Below are 27,739 nucleotides of genomic sequence, written 5' to 3' on the forward strand. Positions count from 1 at the left end.
AGAGCATTTCCCAGGGGGTTGGATGCTCGAAGAACTCTTACCAAATAAGTGTTCTTGGGACTGGAGCTCAGTTCCCTCTCTCGATGGGGAATGCTCTAACCATGAGTCATGCCAGCAGCTTTCTGGGTATCCCCAGGCACTCAAGACCTGTGCATCTAAGTAGTCTTGGGTATTGAATCATCGGCTGGCTCAGCACCAGTGAATGCTTTCCCCATCCTGCTTCTTTAGGGTGGGGTGAAGGGTTGAATCCATCACTAATGTGATTCAGACAATCATGTTGCATCAAAGAAATGTAAAAAAAAAGCTGTCCTGATGCATTTCCTCGTCAACCAAGATCAACGCTCCTGTTTCTTTCCTGAGTGCATTACCACTGCCAGGTGAAATGGTGAATACAAAACCAGCAAGAAGAGATCAAAACTACAGTCACCCCTTGCTCCCATCACAGTTATCCTCCTGCCTGCCCATCAGGTCAGAGCCACAGCAGCTGAACCCATGACAGTTTTTGCACTCCCAGACAGGAGATAAAAGGGACAGATGAAAGAACAATAAAAAACCACCCAGAGATGAGAAATGTTGCAGTGGGCGGAAACAGAAAGCAAGAGCAAAAGAAGGACCATTGAAAGTGCCGGCAGCCCGGCAGTGCTGCATTCAGCAGAGGCTAGACCTCCCTCCCCGCACACAAAACCACAGGCACCGGTAGCACCAGTCACATTACTCAGCGGGTGTTTTCAGGGCTATGGGAGCAGAGAGGACAAAGAGACACGGGAGGCTCCTATGGGGCTCCTGAGGTCCCAGGGTGATGGGCAGGAGGGGCACCACTGCTCCATACTCTGATAGAGGGACCAGGGGACTGATGTGGTGCCCCAGCCCTCGTCAAGCACCCCTCCGCACTGCAGCACCATCCAGCCCCGTGAAGGTACTCACAGGAGGTTTTTATTTCTGTTAGTGTCATAAAACTTTAAAAAAACCCAGAGGGCTGATGAAAAGTTTTACCTGCATCACCAACCCCGTGTCTGTGGGTAAGGGTTCCTGGATCTTGCCCACATCTTTTCTTTCCTGAAAGTATTGTAAGCAATCCCTTAGAGTGACAATGCTGAGTTGGGTGCTGACGGTCCCTTAATAGACAGCTTTGCAGTTAACCTTGCAGTAAACACAGCCAGTTTATGATGAGGGGGAAAAAAATCAGCTCCTACATCCAATTAAAAAAGCTGCTGGAAAAAAATTGGGATACAAAAACGTACCTCTTGTCTTATCTTAGGCATATGTCGATTCAAAAAAACCCTTCCTTTCTCCCCATGTTCTAGGATGCTTTTCAGACAATCCTCCCATTTCAACATGAGAAGTTACCTATCCAAAACTTAACCATTCAAAATACCTGCATGCCTTTTTGGGAGCTACAGCACTTACTTAGCAGTCACCACCAGTTCCATCCCTTTCCTGGAAAAGGTTGTACCCTGCCATGTGGATTCGAGTTTTGGAGCAGAGTCTGCAAATAACACCTGAATTTGGGGGTCCCCAGTCTGGCTGGCCACGTAAGGACACAAAGATGCCAGTCTGTCACCTGAGACCCAGCAGCCAGAAACCCAAGTGAAGACCAAAGATGCTGCAGTACATGGCAGGGTCACGGGGGAAACCGCACCAACCCCGGCAATGGCTGGAAGAATGAAAAGCCAAGAGATGCAGGTGATCAATACCCAGGATCTTACGGGTTTCAGTGTGGTGACTGCGGGTTCAGGAAAGCCACTTTGACTCAGAAATAGCATTTAATTATGTGACTTAGCTTTTGAATCAATGACAATTCAGTGCATGCTTAGGATTATGTATTTCAGGGGATTCCTCAGTGAATAAGCACCAACAGTCAAAAAACCACCAGGCGAGTTTCAAGTCTTTGCTTTCCCATTTTATGGAGCTGTTGGTTCCCAACATAAATCAGAAGCAATGCTTCTGTCAGTGAGGCCATTTTGGTGAGGTATCTGACCGTGGATCTTCCAAAAAAATTATCCAGGAGCAAATAAATGATCCATGATCAATCCTCCATATGTTCTGAGAGCGGCAAATGGTATAAAAATTAATTTTATTTACTGACGCATCCAGAAATCTTATTCCACACAACATTTTGCTGTTCTCTTTATGTAGCAACTATCTACAATTAACTGTCAGCCTAGCTGTGATAGAATCATACTGCCACTTTGATTTTTTTATATATATAATCATTGTGTAATTATATATATCTATACAACTATTGCGTAATTATACATCCTTATAATTATGGGGAACAGGACTCTCCTACAAATAACACATCTCTTCCCATTGAAGATATGTTACAAGTTGCTACATGACCTTCACGAAGGGCTTGGGAGCTGGCCTGCTAATGAAGAAAAGTCATGTAATTTGCCAGGTTACAGAAGTAACACCACAAAAATGGAGACCTGGTTAGGAAATACACCTCACCACTCATTTCACTGCAGCACACAGCTGACGACGGAGAGGATGGTTTGTGATGTTCATGGCTCTTCATACGTAGCTTACTCTGAAAGTGAGTTGGTCTTCATTTAGCTTGGACTTTGAGAGCAACCCTGAAGACAAAAATTACATTGCTAATCATAAGAGGGGAGAGAGGCAAGCCAAGACTGAAACAAAAGGTTAAAAGGCACCACAGTGCCTTGTGTCAGCACACATTTCCAGGAACCTCCCAGTTTTTTAGAACAGTGTGGCTGGAGAAGATCCTATTTCTCATCACTCGCCTATACGGTCCTCAAAACTGAACTGAACTGAGGGGTTTGGGGGTTTTGTTTTTTTTTTCTAATTGGGTTTCTTTATTATTATTGTTTTTTCCTTTCTTTTTCAAATAGGATTTTTAAGTAATGTTTTGGTTGAGTGCAGCGTAGGCAAGAACATAGTTTCATCCAGTTTTGACTACAACAATGTTACAGTTTTATAGCTAGACCCAGAATGGTTCTTATTTTTCTCTGGAGGTTAATTTCAGCAAGAGCAATTTATGGTTGAAATAAAGCCAGTGGAATTACATTTCCTCATGTAAAATCACACGTCTTCTAACAGTTTTAGTAGGCTATGGTATGCAATTACTGCACTGTATCTCTAAATGCGTACGTGATATATCCCTATCTTTGTTGCTTTAATAAGAAATGCATCGCTCCCCCTTCATCATCCTTCATTTGACTGATGAGATGGGTACCTCAGATCAAGACACAATATGCAATAAAAAGGACATGGATTTCTCCATTTCAAAAGAACTTGCTTTTCACTTTTGGATGGTGCTGACATAGAAAGTATTTTTGTCTAACTCCCCAAAATAATATTAATATTAAATGTTAGGCTGTACGTAATCACTAAGGAACATCAAAACCCAGCCCATAGATCTACAGTTATTCCCATTTTGCAGCTAAGGGAGAAAGACCATTACAGCCTGGGACCAGACCAGCCTGGGGACCGCAGCACCAGCCTTGATGCTGAGGTTTGTTGCTTCCCCTTCCTCCGGGCTGGCCATGAGCCCATGCTTGCCCCGATCAAAGGAGGCAGACACAGAGATGCTCAAAGAGCAGATCATGCACAGTAATTATTGAGATGCTTCATTCAGACTCAAGGCTGGTCAAATACAGGATGCTTTGAGATGACGGAGGCAGACAGATGGATGAGGCTAGGAATGAAAAACAGACATAACATCTGCCCAAAATAAACATATCATTAAGACTTTATTACCTCATTGCTAGGACCCAGCAGTTAATATCTTTGAGACAAATCTCAGTAAAAAGTGCACTTGCATTCAGTCTGGGACCAAAATGCAGCTGCAGTCAGGCAGAGAATACAGATATGGTACAAATTGGGCAAAAGGAGCAGAAACTGGCCAGGCTCAACTCACCACCTATCCGAACTAGCACAGCCACCATGTTAACATCGTGTTCAGCATCTGCCTGGGGACTGTCACCACAATACCTGTGGGATTGCTGCGCCGGGGGGATTTGGGTCTGCAGAGTGTGATTACAAGCACTAGAGCTTTGGTGGGTCTCTGGATTTATCACCTCTGATCCTGCAACAGGTGTACAAGGATCTCCAGCAGCCCGGCATGGCAAGGACTTAATTTTCAGATGCTATCAGGAGAATAAATGAGTGGCGACAATGGTATCATTCAGGCATGGCTCTTTATAGATAATTGAGGAAAAACCTTCCTATTTGTAAAACAGCAAATGTAGCGACATTCAATTATTTCTTCTTCTATCCAGGAAAAAATTCACTCACCAGTATTAGGATATATTCAATTTTTATCAGCAAACTAAACCCATCTCGTGTTTCAGTAATACGTTACCTAACCGTTGGGCTGAGGGAGCACCGACCAAGAAAGTATTTCTGCTTTGGAAACACCTGTGCAACAATGGGACATTCCTTGCAAATTATTTGTGAACCATATATGATGAGACATTACACGAAGAAAGCAAACTACAGCTCAAGCTTTTGCGTAAAAGGGAATCTGAAGTGTCCTACTTGCGTGGCTGTCCTACTTGTGTAGCCTGCATTTTTCAGTCCCCCTCGGCTGGGAGCTGCCGGGGGGCTCTTTGGAGGTGAAGTCATCTGGGGAGATGCTCTTGCCACCCCAGCCAGCTTTCAGCAGAACATATTGGACACCTTCTAGCCCCAGTTCACACCCCCCACCCCACCCCACCCCCCCGCCTTGGGTCACAAAGAAATCCCTCTAGGAGCTGGGACTCAGCAAGAGGAAGGAAAGTCCTCTTTCCTGGCCCATGAGACCACTGAGAAGAGGCACCTCCACACACAGCTTCCCCTGGGATAACTGTTCTGTGCACAATGCCCATTCAACAGCAGCTGCCTCCAGAGACCTCTGAAGGTATCTCAGATAAATATCCCCCCTTTCAGACCAAGAGTCTAACTAATATGCCAGTACATGCCTAAGCACAGCACAGGAATGCCATGAACAGGAAGGTATTGTCCAAATTGTGTGTCAGTGCCCACCTGAAGAGAAACCTATTGCCCTGCTGCCAAGGGTAATGCTGTGACTGAGCGTTGGGCAAAGAAACCTGGAAAGCCAAACTGATGCCTTTTCAAGAACATGAATGCAAGCATATGCCGAAGGTCTCTTTCACTTCTGTGTCAGGGAAAAAAAAAGTCTCCTACACAAGATTAAAACCACAGCCCACAGGCTAATGACTAGTGCAGCAATGGAAAACACACACTGAAATTGGAAAATTATGCAGTGCTGATATTCTAGCAAAGTAAGTCTCTAGACACACCAGAACCTTCTTATGGGAAACAAGATGTCAATTAAAATAAAGAGAATCTGAAAATGCAATATAAAACAGTTGATTCATCCTGCTCCCTCCCAAACCAATAGTGAAAATCCCGCTGACTTCAAGGCAGACCCGACAGCTAGAAAAGTTTTCTACAGCCTTTTGCCCAGGCTAAGAATGGCCACTTGCAATATGAACTAATATTGGAATAGTTGGCGATTATACCAAGCGTATCAGCAAAAAGCAAGCTTCCAGGCAGGTTTTCATGAATATTCATTAATGACATCTCATCATTGTAGTTCTTCGTAATGAAGAATGAAGATGGAAAAGCTTATCTTTGTGTCATACAGAGTCTTGAAGTAATTCTTATTGTTCTATAAGCCCGCTGCACGCTGCGTGCAAAGGGAACAGCCCTGAACGAAGGACTTCCAGCCCCCACGAGTGCCCAGAGCTGCCCCGCAGCATCCTCGGCCGGGCTCAGGCGGCAGCAGCGACCCCGGGAGGCCGAGCCCCCGCCGCCCCCGCCCCGCCGTGCCGGGATTCCCGGCCCCGCCGCTCTCGGGATGAGTGAGGGCTGCCCCCGGCCCGGCCCCGCGCCCGCCGGCGCCCACCGAGCCGCTGCTGGGACGGAAAGGAGAAGAGGGGGAACTCCCGCTCCCGCCGCTCTATAAGAGCCGGCGCGGCTCCGCCAGCACCGGTACGGCTCCTTCGGCAGCAGCATGGAGCAGCGCGGCGCGGCGGGCGGCGGCAGCGGCGGGGCGGGCGGCGGCGGGCGGGCAGCGCCGCGTAGCGCCGCGCTCCGGCGCTGCAGGCAGCGGGCAGGGCCGCGGGTGCTGCTGCCCGCGCTCTGCCTGGCGCTGGCCCTGCTGCCCCCCGCCCGGGCGCTGCCCACGTCCCCCCAGCACGGCCTGGCCGAGAGGCTGAGCCGCTCCCGGGAGCTGCTGGAGGCCGCCAACGCCTCCCTCCACCGGCTGAAGGTATGCGGGGGTCGGGGAGGGGACCTGGGCAGGAAGGGGTGGCAGCCAGGAGGGCAGCGGTGGGTGGGTGAGGGTACCCAGACAGGAGGAGATGGCACCCAGGAGGGCAGCGGTGGGTGGGTGAGGGTACCCAGACAGGAGGCGATGGTACCCAGGAGGGTGGCGATGGGTGGGTGAAGGTACCCAGGAGGGTGGTGATGGGTGGGTGAAGGTACCCAGGAGGGTGGTGATGGGTGGGCGAGGGTACCCAGACAGAAGAGGTTGGGTGGGTGAGGGTACCCAAGCAGGAGCGGATGGGTGGGTGAGGGTACCCAGACAGGAGGAGATGGCACCCAGGAGGGTGGCGATGGGTGGGTGAGGGTACCCAGGAGGGTGGTGATGGGTGGGCGAGGGTACCCAGACAGAAGAGGTTGGGTGGGTGAGGGTACCCAGACAGGAGAGGATGGCACCCAGGAGGGTGGTGATGGGTGGGCGAGGGTACCCAGACAGAAGAGGTTGGGTGGGTGAGGGTACCCAGACAGGAGAGGATGGCACCCAGGAGGGTGGTGATGGGTGGGTGAGGGCGCCCAGGCAGGCGGAAGGTCTCTATAGACTCCCTTTAAGACTCTGTATCTGGTCTTTGCTTTCACGCCTCCCCTGACCAGCAAATGGGGATTTGCTCAGGTGTCTTTCTCAGCCCTTATTCGCTGCAGCCCCACAGAAACACACACAGCGTTAGTGGTGCCAGTGGTGCATTGACAGCTGATTTGAGTGCTCTCAGTTTTGAACATGCTTTTTCTCTAAGGGCCTTGCAGAGTTGGCTCAGGAAATATTTGCTTCTGATTTTGTCGTTTCATTTGCATGTTGTTGCTGGTGTCGTTGGTTTGGTGCTATAGCAACTTACCACACTAAAGCCTCCTGGCAATAGTGCCAAGAGGATTTTTTTTAATTTAATTTTTTTTTTTTTTTGCTAAAATTCCCTGCTATTGTTGCAAGCTTCATCTCGGACAACCACAAAATCCCCCACCACTAAATAGGGGCACTGTTCCCACACCTGCGGTGGGTCAGTGAGCACTGTTAAAAGTCTGCAGATGGTATTTATTAATTCTTTTTCACTTTCGAAGAGGCACTTTACATTTGAGACTCTAGTGGCATAAAGTTCTCAATAGATTCAATGTCTGATAAAATAATTTAAAGTGATGGAGGTAGTGTAATTTGCAACAACATATAGAACAAATCAGTACAAAGCCTGAGTGTATTCCCATTAAACATGCATGCATTTCAGTCTCAGTCTATTTGCTAGCTTTCATATTTAACCATTGCCCTCACACAGCCTCATTCCTAGGATTCAGCCAAGTGCAGACAGCTGTGATGCATCGCTTATAATTGTGTGTATTTACATATATATATACACAAACAGTACTGTGAAGCTGAGTCAATGACCCTTTTTTATTCCCTTTTTAATACAGGAGCTTGGCACGCTGGGATTTGAATGTACCCTTGAAGAGGTTGATCTTGAAGATATCACTAAGAATCAAATCAACACGATAAAAGCTTGCACATCTGAGGATCATGGGGTAAAAAAAAAATATATCAAGTTTCAGCATCGTATTTTCATGGAACAGCTGTATAATTCACAATTCCACAAAATCACCATGTCTCACTTCTTCAATTTGCAGACTGGAAACTGTCCAGCACTGGAAAGATCTACTTTTGATACGGTAAATTGCAAGTTTCCCGAAAGAACCCCTTCTTTTGCTTGTTGTATGTTTAAAGCATTTAACAAAAGATTCCTGCATTTCCTAATAATTCTGACTTTTCAGAGTAAATGCCTGCAGGGCATCTATGAGGATCTGAATGCCTACAAGGCAGAGCTGAAGAACTTCAATGATCAAAAGGTGCTGGCAGCTATTGATGAACTGATGAAAGTAGGTATTTCTGCCTTAAACCAGAGTTTTTGATCCAGTGTGCTCCATTCTGTAGTCAGTCAAATAGTGACCTTCCTTTAATCTGGTAATTTAAAGAGTCGTCTGTTACCTTTTTTCCTGGAAGGGACTTGATTCTTATGAATTACATGTCTCACTTTGTGTTTTTGCCTTGGGTCTATGGTCAACACATCAGGACTCAGAGGAATGGCTCCTTAGAGGCCCCCCTTCTTTCACACAGCTCTGCTCTTGCAAGGAGACGGGGTACAGGATTTTCTGCCAGTTCCTCAGAGAACTCAAAAATAGGGTAAAAGGATACAGGGACATCGCTCTATTTCTCTTCCAAATACTGAAATATGATACACCTGGTATACTGGATATGAAATAAGGAGTATGAATTTTGATAAATAGTATTAGTGAGTACAGGGAATAGATATTAAAAGCTTGCTTGTTTGTTTGCTTAACGAAAGCTACTTTAAAAAAAACAAAAGTTAATTGCCTTTGTATTGACACAGCATCTCCCAACAGCCTGGAGAGTCTAGCCACGGGCAGATGAGCCTAGTCTAAGGGGTGGCTAGGCAAGGCATTATTAAATAAGCGTCTTTATTCTTGGGCAGAAAGAGCCTTTGCGCACAAATGGACGCTTTTGTCTCAAGGAAAGTACAGCTGCACATCCTAAGTCTATTAAGTATATCATGAAATACTTGAAATTTTTCATTTATGAGAAGACATTCTTACTCCTAAGTTTTGTCAATTATCTCTCAGGGGGTGAAAAAACTTAGAGCTTCCTGTTTCAGCCACTTTCTGGTGCCAGTTTTTAATGCCCCTACCTCTCCCCAGGCCCTGAAGACCAGCAGCAGGAGTGTGTCGCAGCCACCAGCAGGCACAGGGCTGACCTCCTTCAAGGAAAGGATGAGGCTCTGCAGCATCCTTCACGCCTTCCAAATCCGCACAGTCACCATCAACAGGATGATGAACTACCTGACCTCTCCAGAGAGCTTGCTGTAAGCGCCCAGCCCTCCAGCACTTTGGGTATAAATTTGACTTAAGGAAGTTTTGGAGAAAAAATAGTAGGGTCAATATCCTGCAAGGTGGCTAGGGGCTTTCTAGGAACCAAGCACATAAAATTTCACAGAATTTCTTATATATCATGTTTTAGCAAGCTGTTGTCAGTGCCTTATAAGCCATCATGGTAAACTTCTGGATTTCTAGAAAATAAGCTACATCGTAGTACCAAAATGTTCTCAAACCACCAAACACTCAACTGTGATTTGTCTTATTTATTCAGCTGTAATTTTCAGAAATTGAAACATATTTATAATAATCAACTTATTTATGATGATATTCCTTATTTATTCTATTTATTGCCTAATAAAACTAAAGTTTGCATAAAAAAGTGGTGTGGTTTTTTTTCCTTCCTTGACCTATAGCATTAATACTTTTGAAATACTTTAAATATTGCTGGCATAGTATACCATAGTAACATTCAGCACTGGTATCATATTTTAAAATCCTCTTTCTGTCTTGTTACTTACATTAGCTGTGTTTCTTGTGGATTTTTTTCTCAGAGTGAACACTCAAAGCAACCCACTCTATTTCATCCTTATTTACAGTGATTTTTCCAGCCAGTTACATAGTTTCTGTGGTGCAATCCTGGCCCCTCTGAAATCAATGGCTAAATTGTTTGTTTTGGTGAGGCAAGGATTTATGCATAGCTTTGAAGGCCAGGAGGGATGCTGGGATGATTATCTTCCCCATTCCTCCCTGCGGCAGGTAAGCCAGCCCAGACGAAGGTGTCCCTCTTTGGCGGGTCTGTCCTTGGCCATGACTTTGACCATGTATGTCCCAGCCAGCTCCCCTGCTGCCTCCGCTGCTCCTCAGCGACAGGGCCTTGCTCTTTAGCGCTCTTCCCCTTGCTTGGTTTCTCCAAGCTCGGCCCTCCCCTCTCTTTGGGGAGCCCCCAAGCAGCTCCCTTTGATGCTGAGGGGCCAGTGGGACCCCCTGCTCTTCCAAATGCCGAGGGGACAGTTGCTGTCCTCACCCTCCCCCCTCTTCCCCACGCGTTGACGTCACCTGCACACCACACCAGCTCTTAAAATGTAATCTTATACATTCCCAGAGCTTTCTAACGGAACCAGAGCCGTGGTCCCTGCTCCCACAGACCACCCGCCACTCAGACCGACGTGTGAGGGAAGAGCAACCTCGTGCAACTGTAATGTTTTACTTCCTTCTGCCTGCAAGAACTGGACAAAGCCAAACTGAAGACTACGCAATATAATTTTTTTTTAAAAGGTTCTTGATTTTGATTTAAAGATCCTGAGGGTTGAAGACCTTATCTCTTTTGACCATCGGCCACGCAAGCCAGTTACGCTCACTGTTACAACCAACCATCTTATTTCCAGCTTAGATTTACTGATTTCTGCTTCTCACCAGAGGGTCCTATTAGCGCTTTGTTTGCATTGGGTATCTTCATGGTCCCCCTGCTGGCAACTTACCCCTGCTTGTCCCAGAGAGAAGAGCCAAGGGCAGCTCTGCCTGGGGATGGAGAGCCCCACACGAGCCTCCCTGCCTCCCACAAGCTTTTTTCCCCTAAAAGCCCCACTGGCAGAAAAGCCCACAAGGTCCTGGGCACCCACACAGCCCTTTTACTCGGCCACCCCCTGGGATGTATGTAGCGGTAGAGCACCAAGGGTTGGAAAGATGGTCCACAACATACACAACCTTGCAACATTTCATCCAATAGCTAAAATGTAAAAAAAGGATTAAAAAGGAAACATTTATGCTATTTACATATGATTTTTCTTTTTTTTAAGTATGCTTTTTCTTTCATAAACATACACAGAGGAACATTCTCAAAAGAATCCCATGTCTTTAAAAACATGACAATCTCCCATATGGGGTTGCCCCTCTTTTCCACAAATAACATTATTTTCATATCATTCACAACTCTGTAGTATATGCATTACCAACAGAATAAAAGCCTTTGCAGAGATTTTGGCTTCCTCCATTTTAGCTTGAGCACCTAATTGTATTCAAGTTAATCAAGTAAAAAAAAAAGTACAAAAAGTCTCTAAAAGTTTAAAAAAGTATAGAACATTTAAAAAATCATAAAAATTTAGACAAGGCTATACAGAAAAGAGTGAAGAAGAAATTCCCAGAGAAAATTCAAAGCTGCCTGGAGTTGATAGTGGTATTCCTGCGAAACTAGTCTTCAGCTTTTTAGAAAACAGAACAGCTTAACAAGGACTGAATGTACATGAGTATACACAGTAATTATGTATACATATAGTGATTATGCAAAAGAATTTATCTGCAAGTTTAGGGTTATTCTTCCCTGATCTTGGTCTTCTGTGAGAAATACAACATACCTCATGATTTCAGCAGTTCAATTTTTTTTTTTTAAAGGGGACAAAAGTTTCTGCATAAATTTTGTCCGTCTTTACCTGATGTAAATAAAAACGTTTCTAGGTAACGATCATATACCTGAACAAAGTAAACTCATTTCTTCCAGTGTTCATGTCTTTTAGGACTGGCTCAAATGAGACAAAGCTGGGTGGCAGTGTTGGGATTCCCTGTCCATGATGCCCAGCACTCCCAGCTGCAGTGCTGGGATCCATGAGTAGTGGTAGTCTCTGTAAAGTCTTACGTGAGCTTATATCTGCACAAAATTTCATTCACATTCCTTGTGAAGATCCTACCTAAGCTTTCCACTGAGTGATGATGCCTTGCATCTTCCTTCCCAAATCCCAGCAAGATCCCAGGGAAGCGGCCGGAGAAGCGTAACGGCTGGCTGGGGAAGCTCCCGCCGCACTCCTCCTAGCTGCGGCTTCACCAGCTCAGCACTGAGCCAAGAAATCTGAGGAGAGGAACACGCACAAACACACACAGATTATCTGATCTCTACAAGTTACCGCAATATTCAAGTTGAAAAATAAACATATTAAAAGCCTATGAAACAGCGCAAGGCTATGGGGCAGACAGGTTTGTGAGGGTCAGGTGAGCAAGGGAGCACGAGCAGCTCTCCATGCCTGGAAACCAGGCTGCTTTTAGAGAGAGTTAAGAAAGAGCAAAGCTTTGCTTCTTTCAAAAAAAAAATTATATATCTATTTCATCTTTAAGAAAGATTCCCCTTGGCTGGTTGAGTTCTCAGCCCACTGAACAACTCTGGTACGCGCAGGATGAACTGAACATAAAGGAGCCCCGCCAAATCAGTGGGAGAACCCATGGACAGTAAGGAAATACATATACACATATATCTGCAGGACCGAACTGCTAAGTCATCCGTCAGAGGAAAGTGTTAATTAACCCTTCCTAAAATACATAAAAGACCCAAACATCTCTTCTTTGGACTTTCTGAGAAAACCAAGAATTGGTTTGGGTATATAACATTGACTGGTTTGGCCGTGACAGCTAGGTCATGCTGGAGTACTCTCAACACAGTCAATGCAAAAATATTATTCATTTTATATCAGTTTCTGAAGGGAAGTATAAAAAATGCCACAAGAAAGTCATTACTAATATGAGAAGGGAGACAATTTTGACCTACGTAGTAAAACTTTTACTAGGTATTCAGCAAACCTCTGATGCAAATTCTTAAAATACATCTGAAACATGCTGATGTAATTAAATAAATATAATGGGAAGGCGATACCTTCTAGGGTTTCCAGTATCTTATAGGACACTTTATCATGGAGACTTCTGTACAAAGCTTCTGCAGTTCCATTGCCTTGCTCTCTGTCTCTCCACTTGCTTAACACCCGAAATTTTTGCATATTAACTCCTTCCTCTGTTGCCTGAATCTGCTCAATGTCTTTCATTTCCACCTGAAGACACTCAATGGCAATTTCTTTCCACTCTTTCCCAAACAACTTTGCAATCACCATCAGCTGTTTATCAGTTAAGCTTTTTTTTTCTATTTCATCTGAAAAGATATAGAACAAAAATCAGATTTAACATTGCTTTTCTCATTAAACTTGTCACTAAATGACACTACTAGTTCTCTGCGCGGCTGGGGACATACGATGAAGGTGATCTTATTAATCAGACTACCCAGCAAGGTCAGGGCCAAGTGCTGGAGAAAAGCACCTGAAGGACTAAGAAGCCTGCCTCATGAAGATGACAACATCTGACTGCATGCTGGCTGCCATAAAGGACTTTTTTTCCATTTAGAAGCAGCTGTTCATCTAGTAGAATAACGGTACAAACTGTACATTAGCTCACCAAGCACCTAGAGATTTTGAGACGTGTAACATCAAGGCCATGTTAAACACTTGCTACCTCCTGGCAAGTTCAGATGCCAGTTTTTCTGAAACCTACAGCTGCTCCAGATGTCTCTTTTTCCTTTAATTACATCAGCTCAGAAGTCTCAGCCCGCAGGGTTACAGGGACTGAGCTGCTTCCCTTCTTGGTGTCACCAATCACACATAAAACTGAGGCTTGGATGAAAGCTCTCCCTCTGGTGGCTACATGCACCCATAAACACCTACATGGCTACTTTTGCTGATTTTTTTTTTTCCATTATTTATTGAACTAACATTATTGCTTCTGTATTTTTTCCAAGTAACTATTAGTAAATGCATAGTTTCTGGGTGGGAGCTCCCAGACACCAGGCATTTCTGACCATCAGAACATCACATGTCAACAATAAACAGGAGGGGACTTTTTCAATAAGAATCAGCCTATTATGGCTCAGGAGGTATCCCAAACACAAAATCCGAGACATGTAGTGGAAACGCCTTTCAAAAGGAGCCACTATTTCCCAGACTTAGAAGACAATACCATTTTAGCTGACCCTTATAAAGCAAATTTCCTAAGCTGCTTCTCCCTGTTTACTTACCGAATGAATGGCAAAGCGTACCGAGGTATACAAATGTAGGTACAAATCCTGCATCTACAAAAGCAGTACTTTCTCCTGCTATATTTCATGCTCACATTCATGGAAGTCTTTAAAAAAGTGAGCTCAGGTTCAGTTCAGGGGATACAAAAAAAACCCACAAATCCGTTATCTTAAACGACACAGAAATGCTCTACCTGCAGCATTGCCAATCTTTTGCTTTTTGCTAGAGAGCTCATCATCTTCTTTTGAAACATTGATGGCTGTCCGTTTTTTGACACCTAAGAAGCAAGTGAGAGGTGATGTTACTTCTTTCACACCACCCAATCTACAACAGCAAGCAAGGTACGCAGAAAATAAGCAACCCCGACTTATCTTCAAAATGACTTACCGCCTGTGCTTCTCTTCTGCTCATTTTTGTTCTCATCGTAATGTATCCAGTCACCTGGTAAACAGTTTTCAGAGGAAACAAAAGGTGAGGTAGGATTTCCCATTGGTATGCCCTATATCCAACAGCTCTCAAGCACAAAACCAAGCTGTTGGGTGGATTCTGGCTGCTGAGCTACAACTTTATACAACGAGATGATTTTTCCCCTTTTACCCAATGTGCTGCAGCACACCATCTATAATATGCACCAGAGATTGCATATTACTCCTAAGAACTAAAACTAAAGTGGAGCGTCCTCCTGCACACCCCACAGCCCTGATGCCTTTGCCTGTTTGCTCACAAGGGATTCTGCAGGTTACTGCAACATCCATTACGTGACCTCCCAGAGCTTTGTGTTTTAGCACTTCCAGCTCCAAACCTCACAATTAACAGCGGGAATTTTGGTGCATCTAAGGGCTGACTTATACCCCAACCTCTGCATCTTTTCAACAGGAACAAACTAGTCGTGGGAAGACCAAAGACTCACACTCTCTTAGTTTTGCTGTCCATACAGTTGCATCAGACTCCAGCTCAACCAAACGCAGGGTGATGTCATCAGGTTTCTCCAAATAGACTTCAATGTAATTTTTTAGTTTCAGGAGAGATTCATCAAAAAATTCAATTTCCTATACAATGTAAATATGTTAAAAATAAACATTTATCCGAACATAAACTAAAGAGGTGTATTTGGCTGTTGGCACAGATCTGAGCCCAACTGTAATCTCCCCAGAGTTTTGCTGTTGACTTTGTCGTCAGGATTTCATCCCAAAATTTTAGGGCTGTAAGAGGCAAATGTTTTCTGCAGCGATGGCAAATGAATGTGAAAAATGCCCTTAATTTTGTACCACATTTCTAATCCAGCTGCAATGCACGAAATGAAGGTTGTGTAAAGGACTTACCTCTGGAGTTATTTCAGCTTCTGGCTCACAAACTAATCTGTATCTCTTTCCTTTCTGTAGTAATTTCTGGCATGCAGGGGGCTTGTCAATTTTAATGACTTTCGGCTTTGAAGATTTTACAGCTTTTGAGATATCCTAAAATTTAAAAACACAATGTAAAGGTTATTCACCTCAGTAAAAAAATTAACATTTTAAACCGGTGCTCATGGGGCTCCTTGGGCTCTTCTCTCCCCAGCTCTATGAAATGGCCACGACCTGTTCCACACAGCAAACTTTACAGAAAGCTGTGCACTAAACACCATGCTCAAAAAACATCAGATAAACTTCTTCAGCTATTATGCTACATGGGCAAAATTAGATAGAAGAGTTTGCTACCTGAATAAAAGGAAGGTTATTTGTTGCTGTCCTCTCCTAGTGCTTGCCTACATATTGTAGGGGGGAATGGGTGAGAGGACAAGAAGCTCTTTCAGATAGAAACCCTAAGCTCCATGGATTTTGGTGGAAAACAGGTTTCTGATGTATTTCTTTTCTATAGCAGCTTGTGAGTGACTGTGTGGGCCAGTATAATTCCTTAAATATCATATCCTAACTTAGCAGACCTTTTCAGTATGAAAGTCTTATTTTTTATATATATATTTTTTTTTTAACACATATATTATTTTTGCATGCAAACATTGGGGCAAGAGAACAGCATCTCTTCACCATACCCCATCCTCAACATAGCACCCCCATAACCCACCCTGCCAGTATTTCTACATCACACCACCCTACATCACCAACACGAGCCATACCTTTATAACAGAGTCATTGTTTGTAGCCACGTAGACCCGAAAAGATAAAGAGGGATGCTTGTCGACAACTTTGTAGAGGATGACAACGCCGTAGTACTGCACTGGCTCCTGGCTCTGGATGACTGGTCCCACCGGCGAGAGCGAGCTCACCAGCCACTTCACGTGCGAGGCTGAGTAGTCAGCGGAGGGCTCAATGTCTACACCCTTGTCTTTGATGTGCAAAACCTTGAAGGCCATGCCAGCACCATGATCTGTGGGGACACGAGGCCATCTCAGCGCCTCCTGTGCCGAGGAGCCGGCAGCACCCCGTGCCCGCTGGGCCGGTAGCCAGCACTCACCACTGAGGCAGAGAGAGTGGGGAAACTGGATGGAGGTGAGAGCGAGAGGCGAATCACAGTGCACGTCGAAGAGGGGGCCACCCACGATCCACGGCTTTTCCACGAGGTGGGCATATTTGCTCCAGGATAAGAGGGAATACGTGATTTTGACAGCACCCGTTACTTCAAAAATCAAGCCTGTGAGGCTGCACTGGTAAGTACCCTCTGCGTCCAGCTGCACCCTGCCATGGGCAAGAGTGACCCAGTTAGTTTAGTTTCCACTGCCTAGTAAACACCGTAACAATGTGGTTTGTGAGGAATAACAGAGAAACTCCCATCCCAAGAAGCACAGAGCACTTTATCTGAATAGCACAGAAGCCACAACGATTTTTTTCCTCCAGTCTCTATGTTTAAACCATCACTGGAGTGTTAAAAACTGGCTGGGAGGACCCAGCCAGTGCATGCAAAATAGCTGCAATGAACGTTTTGCATGTTTCCTGCAAATGAGGCAGCTGCTTTTACACGAAGGGCTCAGCCCAGCTCCCATCGACGTCAGAGCCAACATTGTACACTGACAAGACCAATATTATACATGGACACCACCAACATCACACACTGATGACAACTTCCAAGCCAGAGAGAGCAAGCACAAGGCTGGTGTCCAACAAAAAATGCAAGGTCAGTGCAAACGGGAAGGACAAGTATTCCTGTGAAGCAGGGCAAGACCCCTCATGTGCGTCCAGACTGAAAAAGCAGCATGTAAAAATGCGCCTGATGTTAAAGACCGCAGCGAGACGAGGCAGACAGGAAGCCGCCCTAAGAGCTTTCTTGGACCACAACCTGCAGGCAGCACAGGCAGCTACTCTAAATTGTTTATTTTTAAGGATTTGGGGGTATCCGTTATAACTCCAAATGTATTTGTGCAGCAAATTCATCTTTTCCCCACTTAAACTGAAGACAGAAGTATCTTGATGAGAACAATATAAACATATACCCATTATATTAAAAAACCATACACAAGTTGTTCTCTAGAAAGTCTCCTGGGGGTCACTTGCTCCCTCTGGTCCTAAGGAAATAGATAAAAGAAAAATACATATTTAAAAAGGTGATGAGAGAGCAGAATTACAATTTGCAGATTATCTCATGCAAAATAAGTGTTGGGGTTTTTTGGGTTGTTGGGTTTTTTTTTTTAATAAACATACATTTTCATTTCTGCAGTGCTCACAGGGTGGCAGACAGTTCACTCCTAGTGAGAAAACAGGAAGACCAGCTCATTAAGAGCAAAGTAATACTTAGATAAAAAACACCAACCCTCAAGAGACCTGTTACTACCTGATTCATTGCAGTGCCATAGCGATTCCTTCTTCTCTTGTTCTTCATCTACAAAAAAGAAGTTTGTAATAAATACCTCAGCCTCCAGCAGGTTTCTGCTCCCATATTCAGCAAGGACAACCCACTAGTTTAATTTGCTTATATTAAAAAATACCCAAGGAGAATATTCCTAAAACTAAGTTCCTACAGGCACACTTGCACGCCCACATGTGCAGGCTTCGGCACACCGTGGGGATGAAGCTGAACATCACGACACAACATTGGTCAAGAGCTTGTAACTTGCTCAAACTACTGGAAATTTTCACAGGGGTTAAAAACAGACTCGTCCCCAGGATGAGTCTCATCCTGCCAAGTACAAAGTTTAACCACCCGGCACAGAAGCTGGCAACAGCGCTTCGCAGTGAGCAGGTAACCACACTATTTGCAGTGTATTTGTTCCTGAAGTGATTTAGAAGTGCCTGAATCCTCCTCGCTAGTGCCCAACAAAACAGAAAGCAAGCAGAGCTGACACATCAGGCAAAAGCTTTTAGCCCGAAGGGTGGATTTTGCAGAAGCTGAGCAGCCGAGCTATTGTGACAAGGTGTGAGGATAGGCTGGCTGCCAGTGTGCAGGGGCGCGGGCGCTGTGCTGCTCGCTCCTGCTCCCCGTCCCACCAACAGCCCTCCTGGCAAGCAGGGACTCCAGACAGGCTGTCCCAAAGTCATCCTGGGACATCAACACCCTCCTGGGAAAGGCAGCTGTGGGAAAACGTATTGCTGCAGCGAACAGCCTGGAAAGCATCAGGCAAACACCCGCCAGCGTGTTGGCTCCCTTCCCGCAGCGATGCTATTTCAGTCGCCAAGCTGCAGCGGGTTTGCAGTGACCTGGGGCCACCAGCAGCACATGGGTGAGGAAGGGTGTCTCAGCTCTGTCTGGCATCTCCCTGCATGCACAGCTCTGTGCTGAGCTCCATTTGCAAACAGAAGCAGCAAGCGTGCACTGTGCATGCACACACCCCCCACACACCCCCTGCTTTCTCGGGTGCGCTCTCTAGCAAAGAGTTGCCCCAAAAGACATGGGAGGCGATGGCTGGGCTAGCCCTAAATCACTCTCTTGCCACCACATGACATTACCCTCGTGCATCCCTTAACCATGCTGCCCTCACACCTTGCAAGGCAGATATAAAGAACAAAATAAAAGCACACTCACCCGACCTTCTTCCATCTGACGACTCCGCATCTAATGAGAAAAAGCTTTGTAATTACTTAACTAAAGACTATCAATCTTGCATGAAACCAGAATAAACTGCTGGTGGTGTAACCCGTGTAAGCGCAAACCCACAGGCTTTTCATCAACAGCAAACGCTTCCTTTAATTTTTTTCCTGTCCATCCTGTTTTGCCACTTTTGCTGCCAAATTCTAAGCTGATTTATAGTCTCTTGGTGTTTGGACAACTACTGTGGTGCAAAAAACTCTGCATGTATTGTGTCTATGAGGCTAAAGCAACGTTAGCTGCTGCTCCTCTGTTATTGCTCAGCTCAAAACAGAGCAGCTAGGAAATCATTGGCTCACAAAATATCATTCTGCTTTTCAGCATACAATCACTGAACTAAAAGTCTCATACATAACCCTGAGACTATTCCCATGAAAAGCAGCTGGTTTAAACTGAACATGCATTTTAAAAAGGGAGAAAATAGATAATCGCAACGCGATGCTCACCTGACTCCTCTTCCGAGCTACTGCTCAAGCTGTTTTCGGAACTGTCCTCTCCTTAACAAAATGACACCCCATTAGTCACAGGCAGAATGAAATAAAGCAATGCCACAGGTAAGTAAAAGGTGACATCTAGAAGTTTAAATGCATCAGCTTGGTCAGCAAGTTAGATAATATAACAAGGCAGAAAAAATACTTAGGCAGGGAGGAGCATCAAATACCAGCATCAGAGGAGACTTGGGCATCACCCAGGCCCTTCTGAAAGGTACGTGTGATGTTCAAGATGTTGAATTTTAATGTTTTATACAACCTGGGACTATTTTGGAGCTTCACCCATAGCACATCCCAGTTCACCCAGCTAAATTATGGTTTTCCGTGACACACACGTGAGGTGGGAGAAGGTGGGAGCTGGCATGTCCCACCAGCGACATGACTCATGGGGATGCGCCTTACACAGCTTTAATAAATTATTCTTAGAAGTTGAAGAGAAACCAGTATTGCACAACAAGTGACTTGAGGAGTTGCAGCAGTGCCTACACTGTGGGTTTTATCACAGCACAGGGAAATGGTGGGTGCACGGCCAGCCATGCCATCCCACGCGTAGGGAAAGCCCTCAGCCACACGTGTGCTCACCCGCGGGGTGCTCCTCGGCCAAGCCCTCTCCCTCCACACCGCTGGCTGCCACCTCTGCAAGAGAAAAGCAGTTGAGGGATATCAGCTTGAAAAAGATTTAACTCTTCTCTTGGTGTTTTTGTACTATGCAGGTCAGAGGAAGGGGATAAATAGCAAAAGAATATGAACTTTAAAAATCAGTATAAAAAAATCAAAACTCTTATCCATTAAACTAAGGCATTACACCATGCCAGTTACACAATGACACAATGACAGTTATAAAATTGCCATTTCCATTCCACAGGATGGGCACTTCTCATAACAAACCCATTTATCGTACCTTGTTCATCTGAAGAAAGGGATTCAGCTCCACTGGAAGGCAAAACGGGAAACACATGAGCAGATCTGTCAGTCCTTCGCCACACCTACACACAAGCAGGCATTTACCCACCTTCCTGCCCGCTGGCATTGCTCCCTGGCTTTGGCCAGGGAACCAGAGGTTATAATGTAACTTAGGATGGGAGGCTGGGGGTTAGAAATTAATTTCCCCTAACACCACCCATGGCCCTGGCTCTTGCCCTGGCCCTGCCGCGGACGCCTGGCTCCCCTGCACGGCTCCCACCGGCGCTAGTCCTTGACCCTGGCCCCTTCTGCAAAGTACCCAGAATTTGCATGCCAGGCGCCTGTTGGTTTTGGTAGCAATCCAAAGGGTCTTCTTCAGCAAGTCTCGAAGCTCAGATAAATGCAGTGGCTCAGATGTGGCAGGTGACTCCCATTTGTGCCCGTGGCAATTTTGTGGCCCGTGCCAAATTCAGACCAACCTTCAGTGTCCGTGTGCTCTTGAAAAGGGGAAATGTGCTGGTTTTGTCATTTACAGATAAAGATCAGGTCTGGAAACCCTTCCACGGAGCTCTACAACATCCTACTTGCAGCCCCACCAAATAACCACCATAAAAGCTGCTGCTGCAGAAAGGAATTGCCCTGGGCGCAGTTACCATAAACCAGCAGGTGACATCCAGCTCTCCATCATTTCGGTGGCATGAGCAAATATCCCAGCCCCTCTGCCCTGCCAGCGCCCAGCTGGACCAGCAGCTGTACACCATGCGGGCAGGGAAAAATCAAATATTGCCTCACTCTTCGGAGGTAGGTGAGGGATTTCGGTGCTGCCCGGGTGACACCAAGGAACGCTAGCAATGGTGAAGCCAAGCTGCGGCAGTTGCTCAGCAGCAGCTCAGCTCAGGAGGCCGATTGTGACCAACCCGAGCCGCTGCCGTGCATCCACAGCCCACCCGCTCTGGGCCCCAGCTCCCCGGGGCGCACCTGGCAGCAGGGGAGTGCTACCAGGGTGAGTGGGCATCACCACGGGGGTCGGAGCCTCGGCCGCTGCCACACTGGGGCAGCTCGAACACAAAATGAAAAAATAAAAAATGAATAGGTGGTAACAGTAGAGGCAGGAAAATAAATCCCTTAACATATGGCTTGAGGCACTAGGTGAAGCGATGCAAGCAAGGCAGGTCCTGGGCGAAGCACAGCAGAGTAGGTGGCTGTATGGGGATGGTCCCACACCGCCTGGAGCTGTAAGAGTTTGTCAGCCAAGCGCAGAGAAGACAGTGCTGTGGCCAGTTAGACATGCAGGAGAAACTGGGTAGGGGTTCCACAGCTGGCTGAATGGGAAATTATGCAATGGGGTTTGCGCTTCCAAATTGTATAAAACAAACAAACAAAAAAATGTAATGACACAGAATCTGCAAGATTTGGACAAAGCCTCGATATACCCCAGAGACGGCGCCTGAGCCAAGCGCCGCTTTTCCACCAAGTGCTGGCTTGCTAAATACAGTTTGCCTGCAGCAGGCTTATCCCGCCTCCCAGTTATATTTCCCTCCTCCTAAGCTAAAAAAACATGCTCTGGAAGACAGAAGCGGGGAGAAAAAAAAAAAAAACAAACAAAACCAACAGCCCTGCTCAGTATAAGAAATTATCGCCCGCAGTTAATTACAATGGGGAGGACGGGCATTGCCAGCTCCATCCCCTGCCCTGCCAGCGCTGCGGGGCCGCGGTGCTGTTTCCCAGCCCCCGCCGAAGCAAAACCAAAGCGGGGTGACCCCGCCGGCCGTTAGAGCTTCAGAGGGAAACGATAAACGGCCCCAGCTGCCGCCTCTGATGGCGGCATCCGGGGTGCGGCGGGAGCGGTGCGGGGCGCCGGAGGGGAGCGGGGCCCGGGGCTGGTGCGGGGCCGGTGGAGCGGGACCCGGGGCGGGATGGGGCGGTGCGAAGCCGGTGCGGGGCCGGCTCTCCCAGAGCTTTTGTCTGCCGGAGGATGATGAGCGGGGCCGGGCGGCGGGCAGGGGGGTGTGTCGGGGAGCCCCCGCTGCAGGTGCAAGGCTGGGCCTTGTACCCCAAAACCGCTGTGGCTTCTTTTCTTTTTTTTTTTTTGGGGGGGGGGGGTAGGAGGGGGCAGGAAGGAACCCCTTGGCTCTGCGCCAACGCTGGGGTCTGGCAAGGTGGGGGATACGGGACGGCGGGGGGGGGGGTGTGTGTGCTGCCGGGGGGCGGGAGGCGAGGGATGGAGGAGACACGAGGATGCTGGGGGATGGGGACGGTGCGGGAAGGATACTGAGGGGATGGGGAGAGGATGGGGAGGGGCTGGGAGGGCGGGGGGGAATGGGGAGGGGGCGGGAGGGCGAGGGGGCAGGGCGAGAAGGGCTGCGGGCGCAGGGTGGCATCATCGGGCGGGCCCGGAGGTGCAGGGGGGCATCGGGAGGATGCGGGGAGGGGGAAGGCCTGTTACCGGGGGTTAGCGGGGCGGGGGCAGGCCCGGGGGGGTCCCGGGGACGCTGAGGAGGGCCCCGGGAGGCGGGAGGCGCATCGCGGGGGGGCAGCCGAGACCCCCGGTCCCCCAGTCCCCGCTCACCTGTCGGGCACCTGCCCGCGGCGGGACATCGCGGCGGGAGACGGCCCGCAACGGCGCGGCGGGAGCTCGCGGGCAAGCACCGGGGCGGCCCTGGCCACGGCCACGCCCCGCGGCTTCGGCCACGCCCCTGCTGCCGTCGTCCCCCCCAAAACCCGGCTGCGTGGGGTACAGGGGCCGCCCACGCACGTCCGTGGCTTACCGAGACACGCACAGCCGCGGAGCCAGCGCGCAGCGACGTGCTGAGGTGTGCTGTGTCCGCTTCGCTATGCGGCTATGTATACACACACCCCCAGGTACATACACGTACTAGATATACTGGTATATTGGGTATATACTATATAGATATGTATGTATGCATGCTATATATGTGTTCTAGGTACGCTAGTATACTCATGTACTAGGTATATGCTATATAGATACATACCTATATATACACATGTGTGTGTCGGTGTCACACACGGGCTTTCTCAGTATAGATACAGGTATATATGGTATACCTTCATAAATATATATATAGACTACTGATATACTGGACATATTAGGTATTATATATTAGAATAGAATAGAAGAATAGAGTAGAATAGAATAGAGGTATCATAGAATCATGGAATGGTGTGGGTTGGAAGGGGCCTTTAGAGCCCATCTAGCCCAACCCCCCAGCCGTGAGCAGGGACATCTTCAACTAGATCAGGCTGCTCAGAGCCCCGTCCAGCCTGGCCTTGGGTGTTTCCAGGGATGGGGCGCAACCTCTCCGGGCAACCTGGGCTGATGCTTCATCACCTTCATAGTAAAAAATGTTTTCCTTATATCCAGTCTAAGTCTACCCTCCTTTAGTTTAAAGCCATGACCCCTTGCTAAAGATGTTACCCCCATCCTTCCTATAGTCCCCCTTCAGGTACTGAAAGGCTGCAATAAGGTGTCCCTGCAGCTTTCTCTTCTCCAGGCTGAACAGCCCCCACTCTCAGCCTGTCCTTGTAGCAGAGGTGCTCCAGCCCTTGGATCATTTTTGTGGCCTCCTCTGGACCCGCTCCAACAGGTCCACGTCCTTCTTGTGTTGGGAGCTCCAGAGCTGGACGCAGCACTGCAGGGGGGTCTCTCGCCAGAGCAGAGCAGAGGGGCAGAATCCCCTCCCTCGACCTGCTGGCCGTGCTGCTTTTGATGCAGCCCAGGATATGGTTGGCCTTTATGGCTGTGAGTGCACATTGTTGGCTCAGTTGTGTGTGTATTCATATATATACACACATGATTATATACACACACACTATATATATATGTGTGTGTAAATATAAAAATATATTGTGTGTATACATACTAGGTATATGGTGTCTATAGTTATATGTGATTATACGCAGTAAAATACCTCACCTCTGTGCACACACAGCGCCTGGATACACCAAGCTGCCAGCCCAGACACAAGGGCTGCCGGCTCACATACTGGAGGCAGCAGGGACGGAGTCCACGCTGCCAGGGGACGGCAGGTTGTGCCCCAACACAGCCACACTGGCACATAGGCTGGCACCGCTACCAGTTTCCTGGCTGGTGCCATATGGGAACCCAGGCACCAAACACAGGGTAGGAAAGTGTTGCCTGTGCCGCTGCTGCCTGTGCTGCTCGCATTTCCCCTTTGCTAGCCCTGTGGGCAGGCAGGGCGCGAGGACTGCCAGTGCCCAGCACCACCCCAGCATCACCCACCTTGCTCCGCTGGCTGGCAACACCATTGATATCCCTAAGAAAATGGAATTTTTGGAACTGTTCACTAAAGACATAACAATGAATTGTGCGAGCCTGGCAAAGCAGAAGTTGCGGGCCAGAGAGAGAAACTGAGAGACAGAGAAGCACTTATTTTACAACTATATCCTTGAGGAGAGCTGAGAGACTGATCAAAGCAACCATCCTGCCTCAGAAGCCACTGAGAACAGGGTGATAAAGTATATAGTCAAGCAGAACAATTGGGATGTAGATAAGAACTAAAACAAAGTGCCCAGGAGGGGATATATCCTCATTATAGTACTAAAAATCAGACCCATAGGCCAGGAACTGCACCACCTCTAGTACATCCCTTAATCTATTACCATGCGTGGTAAATTAAAAGTGAGCTGTACTGTTACATCCAAACAAGAAAGAAATTAACCAATTATTAGCTGAGACATGTGAATATTAGACGTGATTGACACGTTTAACTATATAAATGCCTTGTAGTTTCTCGGTTCGGAATGCTAGCTTTGTGGGTTACCACCTAGCACCAATCTTTGCACAAAAATGACTTATATAAAATACCTCCACTCTGTGTGTAGTTTGGGATTTTGCACACCAGGCAAACAAACCTGCTTTTTGGTTTAACACCGAAAAGTCGCTACCAGCGACTTCGGGACGGCAGAATGCCACATGCCACCCTCGCATGCGGCTTGTCAGGATCTGCCTTTGAGATGCTGGCAGAACTGCTTATAAAAAAAGAAACAAAAATAAAAGAAAGAAAAAAGCCAGCCCAAACCTGCAGCAGCACATGGGTTGTTTGTTTGTTTTTTTAAAAAAGAAAAAGGGAATATAAGCTACTCCACCAGAAGCATTTTGGGAGTAAAGTACTTCTGGAGCATCTAAGGTGCCCCTAGAGTTGCTGCAAACCTTGCAGAGCCAGCAGGCCCTCTGCCCTGTGAGTGCCAGCGGACAGTGCTCACCTCTGCAGGGCAATAAAACATCCCTGCGAGAGCCTCCCACACCCAGGCAAGGGCCAACTGCCCTGCAGGAACGGGGATTTCCAGTCCTCCAGATGGGCTCTGGACAAGGAAACCCTTGCACATCCTTCCACACCCTCACTTCCCCCCTCACTGCTCCTCTGCCTCCCAGCCAAGAGCACCTGGCTGGAAATACCCAAAGCCTTCTTGATTTGTGCCAGGACAAGCTAAGCCCTTTGGGAAGAGGATGTATCAGATATTTGTTTTACAGCTTACTTGTTTAAAGCTCTTACACAAAAAGCCCATCCAGCCCCAGCACAGCTCTCAGCATCGCCCTCTTCCCCTTGTGTTACCTTTTGTGTGTCTGCCCAGGGCACATATGAGAAAAAAAAGATAAGTTCTATGAACAAGTGTAAGTATATAAGTAAACATAGTCTCAAAATGCTGTTCCAGGTGCCTTTGAAGTGCTCAGCTCCCACCTCTTTCTGCGCTGGGTATGAACGAGCTGGATGTGGCATCAGGAGCCCCCCCAGCGCTGTCCCTCTCCCCCCTGCATCCAGCCAGAGCCCCCAGCTGCCGCCACATCCTGCCAGCCCTGTGCTGCCAAACAATTCTGGAAACCCACAGCCCCAGGGAAAATATATGCTCAGAGCTCTTGGGAACAAGCTATAATGCTCGGGCTGCAAAGGGTGTTTGTAAAACTGTGATTAAACCTGACCAAATTAAAAAAAAAAAAAAATTTAATGTGAAATCCTGGAAAAGCAACAGGTAGGGTCAGTTTAGGCAGAGGTGAAAATGCCAGCAAAGTCGCCGAAGGAAATCCCTTTGTAAACAATACCCTGCTGGCAGGCCGGGCACTGGGACGTCCAGCCTGGAATAAAATAAAGGAGGTGGAAAAAGCTCGTGGAACAATGACAAGAGTCTGAAAGTGAAAATAAGTGCCCACAATAGGACACAATGGAGAGTAAATAAGAAAAAAAAAAAAAGCAAGGCAGAAATGAAATGAGAAACGGAAGATGGCTCTGTGATGCAGAGGGTTTGAGCTGGTGGTTTTGCTTTTCCCCGCCCCATCCCTTGACAGCCACTCAGAGCTTCCTAAGGCGGCTGTCCTGAACCATTATGTTCCTGACTTTTTCCAGACATCCTTACACTGAGGTGAAGAAATATATTAATGCAATAAACGTCCTGATAACTTTGCCCACACAAAGTATTCATAAATTATCCCAAGGCAGGCCCAACCCGGCACACATTGTGGAGTCTCACAGCAGCTGTATCGCTTGGTCTAAAATACTCTAAGTCTTTTCCTTCAAGGGCCTGGGTCACCACCAGCAAATACTGTTCCAGTTTTGTATCAGCAACCCTTTACCAGTGTAAACTGGAGTCATGCAGGGGTAAAGCAAGGCTTTAATTCAGTTTCCTGAGGCATAAATGCCGTAGTTTAGCCGCCGTCAGCAACTGAGCCCCACACAGACGCTCACTCACTCCCTTAGTGGGATGGGGGAGAGAATTGGAAAAGCAAAAGTAAGAAAACTCATGGGTTAAGATAAGAACAGTTTAATAATTAAAATAAATCATTAATAGTAATAATAGTAATAATAGCAATAATAATATGAAGAAAAGGAAAATAATGAGAGAGATATGAAACCTGGGGAGGGGGGAAAAAACCAAAGAAGTGATGCAGCCGCTCACCACCTGCCAACTGACGCAGCTAGCCCCTGAGCTGCAATCACTGCTTCCCCCCAGCCAGCTCCCCCCAGCTAACATACTGGGCGTGACATCATATGGTATGGCATATCCCTTTGGCCGGTTTGGATCAGCTGTCCTGGCCGTGCCCCCCCCTCCCAGCTTCTTGTGCACCTGGCAGAGCATGGGAAGCTGGAACAGTCCTTGACTAGTACCAGCACTACTTAGCAACAACCAAAACATCAGTGTGTTATCAACATTATTTTCATACTAAATCCAAAGCACAGCACTGTACCAGTGTGGAATAGTCACTGGAGGTGACTTAGAAATTAAACTTATGTTCTTAGAAAAAGTACAGCATTGAAGAAGCTGTCAGGGTGAAGCGCAGCTCATATGAGAGGAATCCATTCCACAGAAGTTCCCTAGTAA

The 27,739-nt window shown here is 47.1% G+C and overlaps 2 protein-coding genes across 2 annotated transcripts; one reads left to right on the forward strand and one right to left on the reverse strand.

Annotated features, from left to right (window-relative positions):
• Positions 1-5,980: 5,980 nt before the first annotated feature.
• IL12A (interleukin 12A) lies at positions 5,981-9,150 on the forward strand. Its single transcript, XM_064455885.1, has 4 exons — positions 5,981-6,238; positions 7,687-7,794; positions 8,041-8,145; positions 8,983-9,150. Exons 1-4 carry the CDS (start codon positions 5,981-5,983, stop codon positions 9,148-9,150), a joined length of 639 nt encoding a protein of 212 aa, XP_064311955.1.
• Positions 9,151-9,407: 257 nt separating this feature from the next.
• On the reverse strand, positions 9,408-23,050 carry LOC104042902 (caspase recruitment domain-containing protein 8). Its single transcript, XM_064457898.1, has 16 exons — positions 22,956-23,050; positions 20,385-20,416; positions 20,066-20,119; positions 19,439-19,489; positions 18,930-18,959; positions 17,742-17,789; positions 17,612-17,655; positions 17,426-17,475; positions 16,431-16,651; positions 16,093-16,343; positions 15,302-15,436; positions 14,890-15,028; positions 14,367-14,420; positions 14,173-14,256; positions 12,794-13,063; positions 9,408-11,998 (listed from the first exon to the last, which is right to left on the reverse strand). The coding sequence occupies exons 1-16, from the start codon at positions 22,982-22,984 to the stop codon at positions 11,979-11,981; spliced, it is 1,512 nt and encodes a 503-aa protein (XP_064313968.1). The 5' UTR covers positions 22,985-23,050; the 3' UTR covers positions 9,408-11,978.
• Between the last annotated feature and the right edge of the window lie 4,689 nt (positions 23,051-27,739).

The sequence above is a fragment of the Phalacrocorax carbo genome, chromosome 7 (assembly GCF_963921805.1).
Source record: "Phalacrocorax carbo chromosome 7, bPhaCar2.1, whole genome shotgun sequence".
NCBI classification, from domain to species: Eukaryota; Metazoa; Chordata; class Aves; order Suliformes; family Phalacrocoracidae; genus Phalacrocorax; species Phalacrocorax carbo.